Source organism: Epithele typhae (assembly GCF_022376455.1).
Source record: "Epithele typhae strain CBS 203.58 chromosome Unknown BXZ73scaffold_20, whole genome shotgun sequence".
NCBI lineage: Eukaryota > Fungi > Basidiomycota > Agaricomycetes > Polyporales > Epitheliaceae > Epithele > Epithele typhae.
In genome coordinates, this window is record NW_025954211.1 from 189994 (window position 1) to 209247 (window position 19254).

General features: G+C 56.8%; 5 protein-coding genes across 5 annotated transcripts; 4 read left to right on the forward strand and 1 right to left on the reverse strand.

Moving 5' to 3' along the window:
• Positions 1 to 1360: 1360 nt before the first annotated feature.
• BXZ73DRAFT_45905 (uncharacterized protein) lies at positions 1361 to 2643 on the forward strand (the record flags this gene model as incomplete). The annotated part of the gene is made up of 2 exons (XM_048019595.1): positions 1361 to 1792; positions 1873 to 2643. The coding sequence occupies 2 exons, from the start codon at positions 1361 to 1363 to the stop codon at positions 2641 to 2643; spliced, it is 1203 nt and encodes a 400-aa protein (XP_047878462.1).
• A 1616-nt stretch (positions 2644 to 4259) lies between these two features.
• On the forward strand, positions 4260 to 5690 carry BXZ73DRAFT_46060 (mitochondrial carrier; the record flags this gene model as incomplete). Its single annotated transcript, XM_048019623.1, has 3 exons — positions 4260 to 4478; positions 4780 to 5208; positions 5265 to 5690. The coding sequence occupies 3 exons, from the start codon at positions 4260 to 4262 to the stop codon at positions 5688 to 5690; spliced, it is 1074 nt and encodes a 357-aa protein (XP_047878463.1).
• A 125-nt stretch (positions 5691 to 5815) lies between these two features.
• On the reverse strand, positions 5816 to 6648 carry BXZ73DRAFT_77109 (acyl-CoA N-acyltransferase; the record flags this gene model as incomplete). Its single annotated transcript, XM_048022591.1, has 2 exons — positions 5816 to 6505; positions 6562 to 6648. 2 exons carry the CDS (start codon positions 6646 to 6648, stop codon positions 5816 to 5818), a joined length of 777 nt encoding a protein of 258 aa, XP_047878464.1.
• Positions 6649 to 7038: 390 nt separating this feature from the next.
• BXZ73DRAFT_77110 (cytochrome P450) lies at positions 7039 to 9349 on the forward strand (the record flags this gene model as incomplete). Its single annotated transcript, XM_048022592.1, has 13 exons — positions 7039 to 7162; positions 7220 to 7320; positions 7343 to 7470; positions 7519 to 7660; positions 7718 to 7890; positions 7948 to 8198; positions 8258 to 8324; positions 8381 to 8584; positions 8634 to 8663; positions 8710 to 8955; positions 9017 to 9049; positions 9109 to 9137; positions 9189 to 9349. The coding sequence occupies 13 exons, from the start codon at positions 7039 to 7041 to the stop codon at positions 9347 to 9349; spliced, it is 1689 nt and encodes a 562-aa protein (XP_047878465.1).
• Positions 9350 to 17095: 7746 nt separating this feature from the next.
• BXZ73DRAFT_100845 (peptidase family M48-domain-containing protein) lies at positions 17096 to 19087 on the forward strand (the record flags this gene model as incomplete). Its single annotated transcript, XM_048014701.1, has 8 exons — positions 17096 to 17226; positions 17295 to 17535; positions 17607 to 17860; positions 17929 to 18136; positions 18201 to 18270; positions 18328 to 18515; positions 18640 to 18842; positions 18973 to 19087. 8 exons carry the CDS (start codon positions 17096 to 17098, stop codon positions 19085 to 19087), a joined length of 1410 nt encoding a protein of 469 aa, XP_047878466.1.
• Between the last annotated feature and the right edge of the window lie 167 nt (positions 19088 to 19254).

Below are 19254 nucleotides of genomic sequence, written 5' to 3' on the forward strand. Positions count from 1 at the left end.
TGTACTTTTATACGTTTCCAGACCGAAAGCACTTACGAAGCGGTTCCCATTCACCCGCACGACCCGCACATCCCCCACCGCCCGCCTCCGCGCGCGCCGTCTCAACCCTAAGCGCGCAGCACGCCCCGTACAAAACCTCCCACAGCGACGCGCACAACACATGACGCACCAAGCTTCCCTGTCCCTCAAGCCGAGCGCTAGCGGCGCTCGCACGTGTGGGGGGGGGGGTCCATACGCGAAGTAAATCGTGCACGTCAGCCGCAGGGTGCGGGAAGCGGGAAAGGAGAATTTGCGGATCTGCATGACACGTTAAGGAAGGGAGATGGGATTAAAACGAGCAGGAGAGACAGACGGTTAGCGCGGATGCCCACAAGCGCTAACTCCCTTCGGGCACACCGGCGACGGACGCAGCGACAACACCAGCGTGCACAGGTATCGTAGCATCATCATCTGAGAAGCGTAGGGTCAAAATAACCGAGGAGGGCGTAGAGTCGGAGATGCTTCCGAACCCACGCTGAATCACCGATGACTCTCGCCGCGACGACGGTGTGGCCAGTTTATATGATGAGCGCCTATGGTGCTCACTCTATCTCTCGCCACCACCATCAGCCGCAAGTCTCAATCCCCGAATACAAAATTCCAGCTCTGGGTACACGATAAAATTGCACTCATGAGACTCACACTCACGAGATCACAGTTCCCGCGTTCATCGAACATCTCAATATAGCGGACGGGGGCCCGACTACCGCAGCAATGCTGTACTCCCTCGATCCAATTGGCCTATGCTGTGGTATGAATCACCGGAACATATAGGCCTCGCTCTTAACCTGTATTTGAGGTGCAAATAAAGTTTTCTTGACACGCTGTCTGCTCCGTGTGTGTTCTGCAGCACACGCCGAAAATGGACGTCCAATGGCTCTTCAAATTCATCTTGCAGGACGTCAGCCGTTCGCGCTCGCGCTGGAACAAGGTGAGAAGCGTCACACGGAATGTGCTGCGACTCACAAAGCACGTAGGCTCGTCATAGTCGCACCGCTGCGGAAGCGTTCTTCGTACTGGGGAATCCACGGCCGCATGACAGGGTAGGCTGCTTCTCCCTGGAATAAGTAAGCCGCTGAACAGGTATATGAAAGAATTTCCACACCAGCGTACCATCATCCAACGGCACCCCATTCTACCACTCGCCTTCTTCACAATCATCGTCAAACATGCCCGTTCGCTATGTCGATCCCGAGCGTCATGTCAGCGTGACTTCTTTCAAAGTGAGAGATCTATTCACTCTTCGTCTCAGCACACTTTTTTTATTGAATCCAATGTTATTCCGCGTGGCTGCAGCCTCTAGAAGTCCTCGATAGATCTGATGCACCAATTTCTCCGCCGAGCTCCCCAAAGTGGGAAGCACCACAGTTATTGTGTAGGGCACGCGAAGGTACGATGCAGAGAACTCGACAAGTATCTCGTCAGAAGGCTAAGGCTCTTCATAGACACCGAGGAAGAATCCTCAGTAAACCAGACCACTCTGGTGGATAACGACGCACAGACCTGGAAGGTAGACCCTGAGTTCTCTTTCGAGGATGCGACTGTAACGCTCGTGGCGGAAAACGTCGGATTCCGCGTCTATGGAGGTGTCTTGGCTGGGCACTCAAAGGTTTTGAAGAAGCTACTCGCGGTACATCACATGGGCGAGACCACTACCAACTCCCGTAAGCTTGAACTCTGTCTTCCTGATACCGCCAGGGACTGGCGCTACGTGCTGCGCGTATGCTTTACTCAAGAAATATCTCTGAGGTTCGTCACTTTGATCGTCTGTAAATGATCTTATGTATGAACGTGCACACTTACGTAATTCCTAGACTGGATGGAGAGAAACAGCGTCTCCCCACCGCTGAAGAAATCTTCGCATACGTTCGCATCGGCCACAAATACTGCATCCAGAGCCTCTACAACCGAAGCATCGAATTTCTCAAGAGGTTCTTCGGAACCGATTACTTTGGATTTTACAAGGTCAACGGTTCCATCCCAAAGTCGTTTTCCCCCGTTCACGCCATTGGTGTCGTCAACATCGCCCACTTCGTGGGAGAATCATCCATGCTTCCCCTCGCCTTACGCGCCTGTTGCCTACTCAGCGTTCCTCGCCTGCTGGTAGGCTTCGAGTACAGCGACGGCAAGAGTGAGACCTTGTCAGCGGGAGACGTCGTACGGTGTCTGACGGCAAAACCACAGTTTGCCAGCAACCGCCTCTCTTCGTTCCTTCGCATCATCACCCCATTCCTCTCTTCCCACTGTGTCAATTTAGGTCTCACTGGGAAACCGTGCCGCGAAGCCGCAATGCCCCTTCTAGACCTCGCGCAATCCGAGTCGACCTATCTCGGTCAAACCGATAGGCAGCATGGTTTATCCATCGTACTTTGCGACTCTGTTCTGGAACAACTGTGCCCATCATGTCGCACACAGCTTGGGGAAGTCCGGCAAGCTGAACGCTATGCGTCGTGGAACAAGATTCCTTCCATTCTTGGATTAGAATGCCCAGAATGGAAGAACATCAAGGTTCGTACCCAGTTTTCTCGAGGGGCCGATGAATGGCTGATACAACCCGAATACCTAGTGAGGACCGGCTATGAACGAGCCACTTGGCCCATATGACCCGGTGTCTCCGACGGCCGAAATATGGCAGACGAAGCACGCTTGTGAACATCTTCTACATCGATAAAACACACATCGCTTCGTTTGGTCGATCCCACTGTATACCTACATGCCTTCGTTTAGCACGCACGTACTTCTCTACCAAAGAGCACTCACAAAGTGGTTCCCATTCGCGCGCACGCCCTTTCCGATCCTGAACCCCCGCCCGTTTCAAGCTATGTTTGATATTGACCATTAGGAATTTGGAGATCATTTTGGCATATATTCCGTGTTTTCCTGAACGCAATCGATGATACGGTCTCAGTCTTCGACTGCACCTTGCACGATGTCCTGATTCAAGACGGGCTTTTCGGGCCGGTTGATCCACTGGCCGGCGTGGCGCGGCCGGCGGCGCTCCGGACCGGAGCCTGATTGACTCAATCTCTCGCGCTTTGACTTAGACCGCCATCCCGAACGAGCGGGCGCGCGATCCGTCGTCTCTGCAGTTGGCCAAGTGCGTAGTGCGCAACCTCCGAGTTCGGATTTTCGATTGACGTCACCAGACCTTTTAAGTTTATGTCGTTGGTTTAGCTCCGAAGCGTCGAGGTGGCTCCTCTCCCCACCAGCTCGTCATACTCGGAGACGAATGTAGACTACAAGCTACCTCGCGTCGTTTATAAGAACAATGCGCTTTTCGAGCGTAGTCTTCCCATCTTAAACCCTACCATGACATCCATACGCAAAGCCAACAACGTCGACCCAGCGACCTCTCGTTCGCAAGGTACGCTGGGGCAAAAGGTCCAGTGAGTCGGCAGCCACTGCTGGTAGATGTTATGAATTTCTGAAGCTGATTTCTTCCAGGGGAACATACGAAGTTCTGCACGGTACGCCTTCCGCAGAGTCCGGCTTGTGCACGCATGACTCACTATCATGGCCAGCCGCAGCCGCAGCCCGGGTACTCTGACGGGCGGGAATACTCGTTCGGCCAGACCAGCGTTATGAACGCGGGGCTCGAAATTTTTGGGCCGGGTGTGTCTGTCGCGATGGGACCGCGTCCGCGAAGCAGCGACCATATCCCTGGAGGGAACGTCGGAGATACCAACCGGGAGTTCGCGATCAGTGGCCCTGGCCCCGGCCCTGGGCCTGATCACTCGGAAGGGCTTTCGGGCCATCCTCATCGGTCGGGTTTAATGTCGCGGTATGTACTCGCGCACGGACTTTCGGGGAGAAATTGATCTCAGCCTCTGCGTGTTTTACTAGATCTTAAGTACGCACGACACACCAGCATGGCCACCACTGGGGGTACCTACATCGCGCCTTCATCTAACTGTAGTGCCGTAGTATACCGTCCGTAACATGCATCTGTCTCATTCTACACGATGACTTCTTGTTACGATACACGGTGCTCTCAACGTTGCAAGACTAAGAACTTAGACTAACCCGCGGCTACAGATAAGATAAGATGTGATAGCCTAATATTACGTGCGAGGCGCGCGCGACCGTGTCCTAGTGCCGCCACGCGCGGCGCTGTGCGGCTGCGCGGGAGGCGGCTCAGTCAGCAGCGCCCACGATGACACCAGTCTTGGGCACCCCGCTGCCGCCCTCTACATCCTCCCGCCTTCCCACCTACATCCGCCATGGCTGACCGACCGGTAGACGAACGGACGTCTCTCATCCAGCCAGACGAGGAGCGCACTCCTCTCCTCTCGCCAGGCGCATCGCAGGCCGAAGAAGTAGCCTCTCCGGAGAAGAAGCGGACGTGGGGGAAGATACTGTGGTACGCGGTCATCACCGCGCTCGCGATCTTCACTGCGGTGATCTTCGTGAAAGGCTTCACCGACGCGGACGATGTTGAGGTACGTATCCCATCCTAATGCGTCAGTCTTATGCCCCAGCTATATGCGCGCCCATTCCCCATCCGCCTCTCTGTTGATGCATCTTGCATCGAATGCACGCGTTTTTGACCCTCCATTTTCATGTATTGTCGCGCTTCTCACTCTTGCGCGTGTCTTATCTCTTTTCCCTCTCCCTTTCCCTTGCCTGCCCACCATATGCGCATACACTCCCTTTTATCCCCACTGTGAACCCTCTCTGCACCATTTGCGCGGGCTCAACCGCATTTGCCTCGGGTATTCTGATATTAACTGTCTGTCACAGTTCGATCTTAGAGCAGCTCTCAAGAAGGCCCTCGGCGGTGGGCTGAGCGGCGCAGCCGCGATGGTCCTTCAAGTGCTCACACTCATGCCGCTCCGGACAATCATGAACTACCAGTACCGGTACGGGACGACACTGACGCAGGCGACGAAGACGCTCTACGCCGACGGCGGCTGGACGCGCTACTACCAAGGCCTCGCCCCCGCCCTCGTCCAAGGCCCCGTCTCGCGCTTTGGCGACACCGCCGCGAACGTCGGCATCCTCGCGATCCTCAAGTCGAACAAGTACCTCAAGAACCTCCCCGCGCTCGGCCAGACTGTCTTCGCGTCGCTCGCCGCCGCGGCGTTCCGCATGATCCTCACCCCGATCGACACCGTGAAGACGACGATGCAGACGGACGGCCGCGCGGGCCTCCCGATACTGCGTGCGAGGGTGCGTCATCATCGTCTCAGCGCGCCAGTGTCGTTGAATCGCGACGCGGATGGCAGATCAAGCGCTACGGCGTCGGCTCGCTGTGGTACGGGGCGCTCGCGACCGCGGCGGCGACGTTCGTGGGCCACTACCCATGGTTCGGGATGTACAACGTGCTGGACAAGAACCTGCCGCTACCGTCGAACATCGGTGAGAAGCTCCTCCGCCAGGCGTTCATCGGCTTCTGCGCGTCCGTCGCGTCCGACACGATCTCGAACTCGCTCCGGGTCGTGAAAACGTACCGGCAGGTGAGCGCGACGCCGATCGGGTATGTCGCCGCCGCAGAGGCAGTCATCGCGCAGGACGGACTGCGCGGGCTGTTTGGTCGTGGCCTCAAGACACGCATCCTCGCGAACGGGCTGCAGGGGCTCATGTTCTCTGTGCTTTGGAAACTGTTCATGGACCTGTATGTGGGCATCTTTCTTGCTAGCGAACGCCGCTGACCCCGTCCTGCAGGTGGGACACAAAGACTCTTAATTAGATGTCCGGTCTTTCCCGGTTTGTAAAATAGTTGATTTTCGCGGGTATAGAAGACGTTTAAGAGCTCAAGCTGCGTTCGACTTCCAAGCTAAGCCGCGTACATCTCCCACCCCGGAACACAAAGCTTCTCCTTCACACCCTCCTCCCAGTCGTCCCAACACAGCGCCAACACCGCCGAGTCCCTCCCTACCCTCCCCTCGCCTGGATCACCCTCCCTCACCGGCTTTCCGTTGCCCCGCTTCCCCAGGGCCAGCGCGCGCTGCCACCGCTGCACGCCCTCGAACACGAACCCCAGCCGCTTCGCGAGCGCGATCGAGCGCGCGTTCTCCGTGTGCGCCTGGTACTGCACGCGCCGCAGCCCGAGCCCGCGCTCGGGGTCCGAGGGCAGGCGGAGCGCGTACTGCACGAGGAGCGCGACCGCAGCGGACATGAGGCCGCGCCCTTGGGAGGCGGGGAGCGCGACGAGGAAGCCGACTTCGACGCTGAGGCTCGAGGGGTCCGCGTGGAGGTACCCCGTGATGCCGGCGAGATACGGGACAGAGACGGGTGAGGGCGATGGTGAGGAGGACGAGGATGAGGGAGAGGGAGAGGGAGGTGGAAAGGGAGCGGGGGACTTGTCGAGGACGGCGAAGAGGAGCCGGTCGGGCGCGGCGGCGGCGGGGTCGACGAGGGTGGCGAGGAGGTCGGCGGGGTCGACGAAGGGTCCCCAGGGGAGGAAGTCGTACAGGGCGGGGTGCGCGCGGGTCCCTTCCCAGAAGGCGGGGGCGTGTGCGCCGGCCTGATGGGCTGTCAGTTCTTTGGAGTGAGAGGAGGGACGCGGACATGTTGGCTGACGGAGAAGGGCTCGAGCCTGACGCGATCGCTCTCCAGTGTTCGGATCGGGAACGCGAAGGTGGGGGCGGGGTGGCTGGCCTGGACCATCGCGAGTCGGTGGGTGGTCGGGCAGAGGAGAGCTTGCGATGTGGGTGCACCGCGCGCGGTACAGCAGCGCGGTCAGCCTGACTCGATCGGCTGTCAAGCGCCAGCTGCTCCAGTTCGGGCGCGGGCGCTGGACAACCTCGTCTTGGTTCTGCTGTACGCGATCCTTGGTCGATGCAAATGGGCTGACGATTCGGCAGAGATCAGGACGGCTCATGAACGGGCTCCGATTCGCACCGAGACTCTGGCCAAAACGCCGAACCGAAACGCCGCGGCGGCCGGTGTCCAGCCCACCTTGTCATCACAAACCCGCACGCGAAGAGTGACTCCTCTCGGTCACATACAAGAACCCCAAGCGAGACATGCCGGACAGCACACCTCTGAAGCCCAGCCATGCTGAGCCTCTACATCTCACTGTTCCTCGCTGCTACGTGGACGTTATGGAGAGTCACCCGCCGCCGACGTGCAGTCTTCGCCAACATCCCGGGCCCTTCTTCCTCCAGGAGTTTCCTCGCAGGTTCATCCCTTCATGGTGACGACAAGAAGGGCTCTGTGTACTGACGCACTCTCATAGGTCACCTTCCCCAGTTTCTCGGTCGGCGCGGGTGGGAATGGCAACTTGAACTTGCTTCTGGCAAGTATGGACAGGTCGTCAAGATCGACGCAATGTTCGGGGTAAGATTGTGGTTCTTCACAGAGTAAATGGCAGGATACGCTGACGTTCTCCACGCAGAAAAAGTGGCTATATATTGTCGACCCTCTAGCTCTCAGTCACGTCGTGCTCAAGGACCAGCACATTTACGAGGAGGCCCCGCTGTTTCTCGCGTACGTACATAGTCTAGGCGTACCTGCTTTATCTAAATTTCTTCTCAGCCTCAACAGACTTCTCTTCGGGCCCAGTGTTCTGGTCACCGTCGGCGACCACCACAAACGGCAGCGCAAGCTCCTCAACCCCGTATTCTCCACCAACCACATGCGAGACATGCTCCCCATCTTCTATCAGATCACAGAGCGGGTGCGTGTCCATCTTCGCGCCGACGGCCGTGCGATCTGAAGCGCCCTCGCTCAATAGCTGCGCGACACGCTCGCGGAAATGACCGCGGACGGACCGCGAACGGTCGACATGCTTGGCTGGACTACTCGCGCTGCTCTCGAGATGGTCGGGCAAGGCGGGTTGGGGCACTCTTTCGACTCTTTGGAGGCGGGCTCTACGAATGCGTATGTAGAGAACATCAAGGCTTTAGGGTAGGTACCAGTTGCCTCCGCCATCGATGCGTTTTTGACGTCAATTCGTCGCCACAGGCCAACGTTCATCTCCCTGACCTTGGTCGTCCAGCTCTTGCCCCAGCTGATGAGCATCGGCTCGGCACGCTTCCGACGCTGGGTCGTCGAGCACACCCCGTCGCGGCGCGTGCAGAAGGTGCGGCACATCGTGGACTCGATGCACGAGGTCGCGTGTGCGATCTTCGAGGGTAAGAAGGCCGCCCTCACACGTGGAGACGACGCCGTCGTGCAGCAGATCGGGGAGGGCAGGGACATCATCAGCAAACTGCGTACGCCTCCGAGTCGTCTCGTGCCGCTTTAGGTGGCGCGCTGACGTCCCAAATCCCAGTCCAAGAGAATCTCAAGGCGTCAGAGAAGGATCGCCTGCCGGACGAAGAGGTGCTCGCGCAGATGTCGTGCGTTCCTTCGCCTGTCTTTCGAGCGCAGTGACTTCGGCTGATGTATGCTCCAGAGCTTTGGTGCTCGCCGCGATGGACACCACGTCCAGCGCGCTCGGGCGCACGCTGCAGACTTTGGCGGAGCACCCGGAAGCGCAAGCTCGGCTGCGCGAGGAGGTCACGAACGCCCTCGAGAACGCTGACAGCGGACGGCTATCCTACGACGAGTTGATGGGCCTTCCGTACCTCGACTCGATCTGTCGCGAGACCCTCCGAATGTGCGTACACTCGGCGCGCGTGTTACAGCACAGCTAACGGACGACTCAGGTACCCGCCCCTCACGGAGCTCGGACGATTGTGCGTATAGCTGTGGCGTGCATCCGCATTCAACGTGCTGATCTAGCTCACTACGCAGGGCCCTCCAGGACGCCGTTCTCCCCGTGGGTGTGCCGGTGAAGGGGACAGATGGCTCTCTCATCACGGAGATCCCGATCCCGAAAGGCACGATGGTGCACTTCGGGATCATGGGCGCGAACCGAAACCCTGCGCTCTGGGGCCCCGACGCGAACGAGTGGAAGCCGGAGCGGTGGCTGAGCCCGCTGCCGGAGGCGGTCACGAACGCGCCGACTCCGGGCGTGTATTCTCACCTGTGCGTGCGGCTGCTTTCGAGGCTGATCCTATGGACACTGACCGTTCTCGCGGTGGCGTAGAATGACATTCAACGGTGGTGGCCGATCTTGCATGTAAGTCCAGTGTTCTCTCCAGGCTTCATGGAGAGTGAAAACTGACGTATGCTTTGCAGCGGCTTCAAGTTCTCGCAGATGGAGATGAGTGCGTATCCGTGCTGTTTCTGTCTCTTTTTGACGCTGATGGCCTCTGTAGAGGTTGTTCTGTCCACTTTGATCCGGCACTTCATCTTCGAAGTACCGAAAGATCTTCCAGCACCCATCGTATGGAGCTCAGTAGGGACCATGTTCCCGAGCGTGGGTTACGAGAGCGAGAAGTCTGAGCTTCCGCTGAGGATTGGCTTGGTGGGGCGATGATGCAATATAGCTTTGACTCTGCATAATTCCGTCCGTTAATAGAAAAGTCCGTGTACCTAACGAATGTTCAGCATTTGAATGTTTTCCCCCACGGCCGCCGGGCCGAGCAAGCCGCCACGCGTCAGGGGCCCGAGCGCCAACGCGTCCGTCCACGTCGGCGACGACAGGGCGAGTGGCTGTTACGGAAATTTGCCTTTTCCAGTAATCACGCAAGTCACGGTGTTAGTAAGCAGCGCGCGGCTCCGACGCCCAGCCACGAGGCTACCGCGCGCCGTACAAGAGCTCACTTGAGCGCCTCATGTACAACCGGGCCGTGGAGAGTGACCGCGCGCTCCTGCACGTTGCCTCTTGTGCCTGGAGCGTACCAGCGCCCTGACTACGTAGTTACTTCTTCCAGTATCGTACGCAGACGCCTCGCGCCTTTCGTGCGATTGCTCTTTGTATTTCCGTTGACTCTACCCGACATGTGAGTGCAAGCAGGCGAGCTAACGCTGCAGCACGCGAATGCACGCGCGACTCACATTGACTCATGTACATCGTAGCTAGCGAATATAAAAGGGCCCGCTTCTGGAGGAGCAATCTCCAGAAGCTGTTTGGGCTTTCGTACCTCCAATCTCCCTCGCGAGTCTCGGCCGGTGCGCTATCTAATCTCGTAGATAGCCGCGCGCGCTAAGGCGTCTCATAAACAGCTTCTACCAAACCCCACACCTACTCAAAACCCCACTCGCCGCGGAATCAAGCGCGCGAATACACGAGTACGGTTCTACCACACCCCCTACACCCTCACCGCTAACGCGACCTGCCTCCAGTGTCCGCGCGAAGCACTCCCTCTATCCTCCCACTCACCGACATCTTCGCCGACGAGTCGACTGCGACTCCACCGCGAGACCGCATCCGTCCCAACTTCCTCGACGACTATCCGCCACCCTACGAACCGGTAGCCAACTACCTCCACCACTTCCTTCACCTCGACCGCACCGCTTTCCCGCGCCCGTGCTACGAAGCGCTCGACCAACACGATCGCACGGTCCGTGGTTACCTCCGCCGCGTCAACACCAACTACGCGGAGTCCTGGGATCTCACCGGTGACTACTCAGACGTGCGCTACGGCCTGCAACGTTTCGAAGCCTACTACAACCTCCGCGAAGGTCTTCCGATCTTCTCTCCCGCGCACTACGAATCCCTCATCACCCGCACCTGTGTCCAGACGGACGAACCCATCGCGTACGGAACTCCCGCTGGAATTCTTCGTGATAAGCTTTCTGCTATCGACCTTGACACCACTACAGCCTACCGCGTGAGCGAGCACGATAGCTATTGGTTCGCAGCAGACTGCACTACGGTAGACGCCGCTCCCGGCACCGCCCCTGCTTACCAATACATCGAAGGAGGCCCCTGGACCCACGTGTTCTACCGCTTCGATTGGCTCCCTAACGGCCGCATTGTATTCACCTTATCCACTGAAGACAACGAGAGGAGACGTACTCGCGTAGCCACCTTTGACAACCTCGATCCCGGCGAGAACGCCTTACGTTTTAATTCTCTCGCCCCCAACCTCCAATTCGGCCTCATCCTATACGTCCTACCCATTGGAGAGTACCTAGAGTACCTACGCACTCGCCACAGCCTCCACATCCTCCCACGCCTCGAGCGTCAGCTAGTGTTCCACGCCCTCTACTAGGTTCAGACAGTCGTGTAGACAGAACCTCGCCTAAACAATTCCCACGCGAAAAGCGCTCAGCCGTCTCTTCGCCGACTTGCCCGAATCACTCGACTCCTAGGCTCCGCAACAGTTCCTCAACGTGTCGCGACCACTCCGGTGCGAAGGGCGCTTTCACGCGCACAACGTCGAAGACGACTACGACGCGTACAGACCAGAGGGTACCAGGCAACTCCAACGTTGCGAACATAATCCCTGTCCCCGGCGCTACGACGATACCACCAGCGATATCCGCCGTTTCATCTCAGCGCGCTGGGCAGAGATCATCCCACCACAAGAGGAAGAAGTCGAAGAAAACTTCGAAGACCCCGACGAGACCGTTGTTGATCCCACCACAACACCTCCTTCCGAAACGCCCGACATTAGCGACACCACATCCGAACCTGATCAAGGCCCAGACGGAACTCCGCCACCAACTGTACCACCAACAACGACAACGATGGCGTCACAAATTGACCCCGCACAGTTCCAAGTCGTTGTCGACATCCTCCGACACCTCTCCGATCACGCCACTACCGCTGTACCTGTCCAAGTTAATGTTCCCCCAGTGACAGTAAACGCGACCAACACGTCTCCGGCATACTACCGGAAGAAGGAACCGGAACTGTTTGCAGGCGATAGAACCAAATACGTCAACTGGAGGAACGAGATGAAGCTCCTAACCCGAGGAGGTCCCATAGAAGACATTGTCGGATACGTGCTCTCATTCGTGCGCGGAACGAATGCCATAGAACAATGGAAGAACGCGTTCAGAACCACTCACGACGTCAACGGTCGCTGGGACTTCACCGACCATGAAGCTTTCTGGGATGCGATGGACGCAGTGTTTCTAGACAAGAATGCTAAGCGACGAGCGTTCCACGACCTCACGCTGTACCGACAGGGGACGACCAACGCAGTGGACTTCTTCATAGAATTCGAGCGCCTTGTGCTAGCGGCTGGACTATCCCTCACTGACGGAACAATCGTTGAGATGGTCTTACAGAAGACACGCAAAGACCTCCTCAAGGACATCTACAGATCACACATCCGCCCCGCGACGTACCAGGAATGGAAGACCCGCATCACAGACCTGGACGAAGCAGACCGCGAGTTCGGACTTATGCAGCGCGACTCGCACGCGACCACCAGTACTGCGCGCGCGACGGTCAACACAAACTCGCGCGCGAACCACAACGAAACACCACCAAGGCCCGCACCATCACGCCCGCTGTACGAACCTAGGACGGACCGACGCGAGCCAACCGGGGTTACCTACGGAGGAAAAGGACAACCTATGGACATCGACAGGCTGAACGCGCAAAAGTGCCGCAAGCCCGAGTGCGCCGCGCGCAAGGATCAAGCCGGCACGTGCGGATCACCCTGGCATATTCCGAACCGCCCGACGCAGACGCTGCGCGCGTGGGAATCCGTCGAGCGCTCGGAGTTTGTCGATGCTATACGCGCCTGGGTCTCCGAGGAGCCCGAAGACTTCCTGTCGCAGGGTTTTTCGTTTGGGACGGAGTTGCTGCACGACCCCGTTCCCCCCTCGTAATCAATTCCGTTCTCCCTCAATGTACTATAGCTACTAAGAATCGTTTCGCTTGCCTACCTGTATACGAAGTTCCGGACCTAGCGAACACTGTAGATTCCTCTGTTCCTTATGTACCTACCGAGAGAGCGTCTTCACCAGTGAAGCGCGGCAGACGGGAATCTGTACTTAATTCTCTCTCCAATACTACCAAAAAAAGAACGAAAACTCCGAGTGCAGCGGAACAAAACACACCCAACACTTTCGGCATCAACCGCATCGGACCCAAGCTTTTCAGCGTGGTCAGAGCGCTAGGTTCTAAGCGACAAATGGACATCCCGCTAGAGCTTGAGAATCCAGAAACCACCAAACGAACAAGTGTGCAGGCCCTACTAGACACCGGGTGTACAGGATCATGCATACACCGCGATCTGGTACGACGAGCTGGTTTAACCATGCGTGCCTATGACCGACCCATACCTGTACACAATGCGGACGGCACACCAAACATAGGTGGAAGTATAACCCACTACGTAGAAGTGTTCATCACAATCGGAAATCACCGAGAAATGATGCACTTACTGGTCACCGACCTAGGCAAGGCCGATCTATTCCTCGGACACGAATGGATCCAGCACCACAACCCACAGATCGACTGGCAAAAGAAGTCTGTGGAGTTCAGCCGCTGTCCCCACACTTGCGAACACGTTCTGGATGAAGGTGAACGCGTGTTCATGATGGACGTCCCTGCCTACTTGCATGCAAGAAGAGCTTCAGTAGCTATGGATATCGCCATTGAACAGAGCAAGAAACGCGCCCCCGCAACGTTTGAAGAAGTGGTTCCCGCACATTATCACGACTTCAAGGACGTGTTTGAAGACAGTACATTCAACACACTACCCGAGCGACGCCCATACGATCACGCTATAGAACTCCTGCCTGACGCGAAACCATACTGTGGAAAGGTGTATCCAATGCCCCGACAACACCAACAAGCACTGGATGAGTTCTTGGATGAGAACCTGCGCACTGGACGAATTCGATCCTCTAAGTCACCATGGGGAGCACCTTTCTTCTTCGTAAAAAAGAAGGATGGTAAGCTAAGACCGGTACAAGACTATCGCAAGTTGAACTCCATGACCAAAAAGAACAAGTACCCACTACCTCTCATGTCAGATATCTTTGATCGCCTCAAAGGAGCCAAGTACTACACCAAGCTCGACGTGCGATGGGGATACAATAATATCCGCATGAAAGATGGAGACGAGGAGAAGGCTGCGTTCATCACAAACCGAGGACTGTTTGAACCCACGGTTATGTTCTTCGGACTATCAAACTCTCCCTCAACCTTCCAAATGATGATGAACGACATCTTCCGCAACCTCATCTTGCAAGGCAAGGTCATTGTGTACCTAGACGACATTCTTATACTCTCGCAAGATCTTCACGAACACAGACGCGTTGTACGCGAAGTGCTCAAGATCTTGCGAGACGACAAACTCACCTGCAAACCCGAGAAGTGCGAGTTTGAAGTACAAGAAACTGAATATCTAGGACACATCATAGCGCCAGGAATTATCAAGATGGACCCCGCCAAGGTAGCCGGTGTCACCGAGTGGCCAACTCCGACCTGCAAGAAACACGTACAAGGGTTTCTAGGATTCGCGAACTTCTACAGACGATTCATCAAAGACTTCTCGAAAGCAGCCGGACCCTTAAATCGCCTGACAGGCGACGTAGAGTGGCAATGGACACACGAAGAACAGAGCGCGTTTGAAGCTATCAAGAAACTGATTACGAGCGCACCTGTCCTCGCTGTCCCCAACGATTCAGATCCATTCAAGATCGAGTGCGACGCCTCAAACTACGCGCTAGGAGCCGAGTTATCGCAGAAGCAAGACGGGCAGTGGCGAACCATAGCCTTCCTATCGAGATCTCTGACAAGTGCAGAAAAGAACTACCAGATCTATGATCGTGAGATGCTGGCAGTAATACACGCACTTGACGAATGGAGGCACTTCCTACTTGGAGCCGCACATCCCGTAGAAGTTTGGACAGACCACAAGAACCTAGAATACTTCCGAAACCCTCAGCGCTTAAGTCCCCGACAAGTCCGGTGGCTACTTGCAATAGAAGAATACGATCTCGAACTCAGCCACCACCCAGGGAAGACCATGGGGAAGCCAGACGCATTATCACGACGACCCGATCACACTGCCGACAAGGAAGAAGTCGAGAACGAAGTACTGTTGAAACCACATCTATTCCGCAAGACTACAATAGATGGAACTACGAATATCATCACATCCGTGACAGACTTAATGTCTAAAATGGATGAAGATATACGTAACCGTGTGGGCATAAACGAAGACTACGTTCAGACCGAGGACGGCCTGATCTATAGGAGGGGGAAGCTTGTCATTCCTGATGACAAAGCGCTCCGCGGACGCATCATCGGCGCGCATCACAACTCTGTTAGCGCTGGCCATCCGGGCCGGAGCAAGACTCAAGATCTTGTGCAACGTTCATACTGGTGGCCAACGCTACGCAAGGACGTCGCAAAGTACATCATAGGGTGCACCACATGTCAACGAACGAAAATACGCACGCAAGCCAAGTCAGCCCCACTGCATCCGCACGAGATTCCTAGTCGAAACTGGGAATACATCTCTGTAGATCTGATCACGCACCTACCAAGATGCCTCGGCTTTGACTCCATATTCGTGTGTGTAGACATGAAGTCCAAGGACGTAATTGCAGTTCCATGCCTCGAAGCACTAGACTCAGAAGGATACGCAAACATCTTACTCAAGCACGTCTGGTCGCAACATGGACTCCCACGCAAGATCACATCGGACCGAGGACCACAGTTCGTATCCAACTTCACGAAGAGCTTGTACCAAAAGTTAGGAATACAGGGAAACCCAAGTACGGCGTACCATCCACAAACAGATGGGCAAACTGAACGTATGAACCGAGAAATCAAGAACTACCTCCGCATCTTCATCAATCACCGACAAGACGACTGGGTCGACTGGCTACCGCTCGCGCTCTTTGCATATCGCAATCGACAACATTCTGCCACTAAGTTCTCCCCCTTCTACATGACACACGGCTTCCATCCGTACACTGGGGTAGAGACACACAAGCCGGCAAAGAGCGAATCAGCCGAACAGTTCAAAACACGCATGGATGATATTTCTGAAGCCGCTACAGAAAGCCTGAAGGCAGCACAGAAAATCATGAAGGAGAAATTCGACCGACACCGCAATCCCGCACGAGATTACCAAGAAGGAGATCTCGTGTGGTTGGAAGCGCTAAACATCACCACTGTGCGTCCAAACAAAAAGTTGGAGCACAAGCGCTACGGTCCCTTCAAAATCCTCGCAAAAGTCGGCGCAAGTGCATACAAGCTGAAGCTACCCAAGGCTCTCAGTGGTATCCACCCCGTGTTCAACGAAGATCTGCTTACCCCTGCATTCGCCCCCGAGTTCAACAACCAAGAGCGCTTAGAGACCATGGCGCCTGAAGGTGTCGACAAGCCCGAAGAGCCCGAGACCGTGGTAAACTCCAAGTTCGAGTCCGGTACTGTGCAATACCTCGTCAAGTGGAAAGACAAGCCCATCTCCGAGAACACCTGGGTCCCCCGTGGAAAGTTGTTCGATAAGTACAAGGATCTAATCGACGACTACCACAAGCATAATCCTACCGCCCCCCGACCTTTCCGTCTACTAGGACCACGCGCGCGTCTAGTTCAGATCACGGACCCTTTGGATCACGAATGGGATAAGTGGTCGCGCAAATGGGACAGATGGAAAGGAACGATGACTGTTCCGCTTCGCGTCTGGACTCTGGCCTGAATCGTGAGGACACGATGTTAGAGAGGGGGGTGATGTTACGGAAATTTGCCTTTTCCAGTAATCACGCAAGTCACGGTGTTAGTAAGCAGCGCGCGGCTCCGACGCCCAGCCACGAGGCTACCGCGCGCCGTACAAGAGCTCACTTGAGCGCCTCATGTACAACCGGGCCGTGGAGAGTGACCGCGCGCTCCTGCACGTTGCCTCTTGTGCCTGGAGCGTACCAGCGCCCTGACTACGTAGTTACTTCTTCCAGTATCGTACGCAGACGCCTCGCGCCTTTCGTGCGATTGCTCTTTGTATTTCCGTTGACTCTACCCGACATGTGAGTGCAAGCAGGCGAGCTAACGCTGCAGCACGCGAATGCACGCGCGACTCACATTGACTCATGTACATCGTAGCTAGCGAATATAAAAGGGCCCGCTTCTGGAGGAGCAATCTCCAGAAGCTGTTTGGGCTTTCGTACCTCCAATCTCCCTCGCGAGTCTCGGCCGGTGCGCTATCTAATCTCGTAGATAGCCGCGCGCGCTAAGGCGTCTCAGTGGCCGCACACGCCACCCTTGCCGCAGGCTGTTAGCTTCCTCGTCTCTCCTTCACCGCACTCTTGCATGGTCTAACGTCTGTTCCTGGCCACCTCTCTTCATCTTGAAACCGAGACTATGGAATACCTGAACGCTGGCCTGGACGCCGTCCAGTCGCAGCTCGCGTGGGTCTCCACCGAGTCCTTCGACTGGAAGCTCTACCTCCAGGCGTCCTCCTGGGCCGTCTGTCTCTTCGAGTCCTACCTCTTGTAAGTGCTGTCCCCGAGTTCTCATGTTCTGCGAGTCTGCCCACAGCTTGACGCGCCCGTTTTTCTAGGCTCCGCCAGTACCCGCTCTACTCAAAGACCGAGCCGCCCCCTGCTCTAGCGGACCACTTCAAGCCCGAGACGTTCAAGAAGTCGCAGGAGTACGGCAAAGACAAGGCCAAGTTCTCTCTCATTTCCGGGCTCCTCAAGCAGGTCGTCGACTCGGTCTTCATCCAACTCAACCTCGTCGCATGGTGTTGGATTGCGGGTGGATGGATCGTGAACAAGCTAGGGTATGGGCCGGAGTACGAGGTACGTCCTGCGCGCCCGCCTTCCGCCTCATTACACGCAGCGTGTTCATCCCACCCTTTCGCGCCCCGCAGATCGTGCAGTCGATCGCGTTCGCGTTTGTGCTCTTCTTCATCTCGAGCCTGCCCTCCCTCCCGTTCTCCCTCTACCAGACCTTCGTCCTCGAGGAGAAGCACGGCTTCAACAAGACCACGCCTTCTCTCTTCGTCACCGACCTACTCAAGAGCTGGCTTATCGGCTTCGCCATCGGTGCCCCTTTCCTCGCTGCGTTCCTCTCCATCTTCAAGTGGGCGGGCGACCGCTTTGTTCCATGGCTCATGGCGTTCCTGTACGTTTTTTCTCTCACTTTTTCTCGTCCGTCGCGAGTTTCTCATTCCGCTCTCCACCGTCCTGCAGGCTCATGTTCCAGATGTCGATGGTCGTCCTCTACCCGACCGTCATCCAGCCGCTCTTCAACAAGCTCTCCCCCCTCTCCGAGGGCGACCTCCGCGGGCGTATCGAGGCGTTAGCGTCGAAGCTCAAGTTCCCGCTCAAGCACCTGTACGAGATTGACGGCTCGAAGCGGAGCTCGCACAGCAACGCGTACTTCTTCGGCCTCCCCTGGGTACGTCGCCTTCAACCTGTGTGTATGCATGCCGCTTGCTCACCTCGATGGTGCAATCCCGCAGAGCAAGCACATCGTCATCTTCGACACGCTCATCAAACAGAGCAAGGCGGAGGAGGTCGAGGCGGTCCTCGGTGTGTGCTCCTCCCATTCTTTCTCCCGTCTCGCCGTTCTGATCCACATCCTGACAGCACACGAGCTCGGTCACTGGTACCACATCCACCCGACGAAGCTCCTCCTCGTCTCGCAGGTGCACATCTTCACCATCCTCGCCCTGTTCCCCGCCTTCCTCCATGCCCCGCCGCTCCTCGCCGCGTTCAACTTCCCCACCGCCGTCGCCGCACATCCGCCGACCATCGTCGCCTTCCTTCTCTACCAGGTGCGTTTCCTCCTTTTTGTTTTCTCCTTTTCCTCTTTCCCTCCCCGTCCCAAACCCCTATCCTCGTCGCATTCCACTCCTCATGCTTGGAGACAAGCGCGCTAACGTCGTCGCCCGCCTGCAGATGCTGCTGACACCGATGGAGGCCATCGTCGGGATTGCGATCAACGCGATCAGCCGCCGGTTCGAGTACGAGGCCGACCGGTTCGCATGCGAGCTCCAGACGATGCTCAGCGAGGCCAAGATGGCGGACATGGGCGACCGCCTCGGGCGCGCGCTCATCGCGCTCCACGTCGAGAACCTGTCCACCGTCTGGGTCGACTGGCTGTGAGTCCCTTCTCCCTCCACCTTTCTTTCCTTCTCCTCCTGCTGCGTTCGCTGTCTCCCCTCCAGCCTCTGCCCCGATCCCCACCTCCATCACCTTCGTGGCTATCTGAGACTGACGGGACGTTGGCAGATATTCGGCGTACCACCACTCGCACCCGACGCTGACGGAGCGGCTCCGCGCGCTCGATGGGTACAAGAGCGCTGCGGCCGCTGCGAACACCGCCGCGCAGAAAAAGGAGCTTTGAAGGGCGAGCTTTCGGACGAAGGGGGCGAGCAGGGGTTAAGCAACTGTCCGACGTGTTGTGGATACTTGCATTACATCTGTTGTACGTAGTGTATTTATTCAACCCTTCCTCTATCCCCCGGAAAGCATGTGGCGGTACGGTTTGTGTCGACAAAGATACTAGCAGGC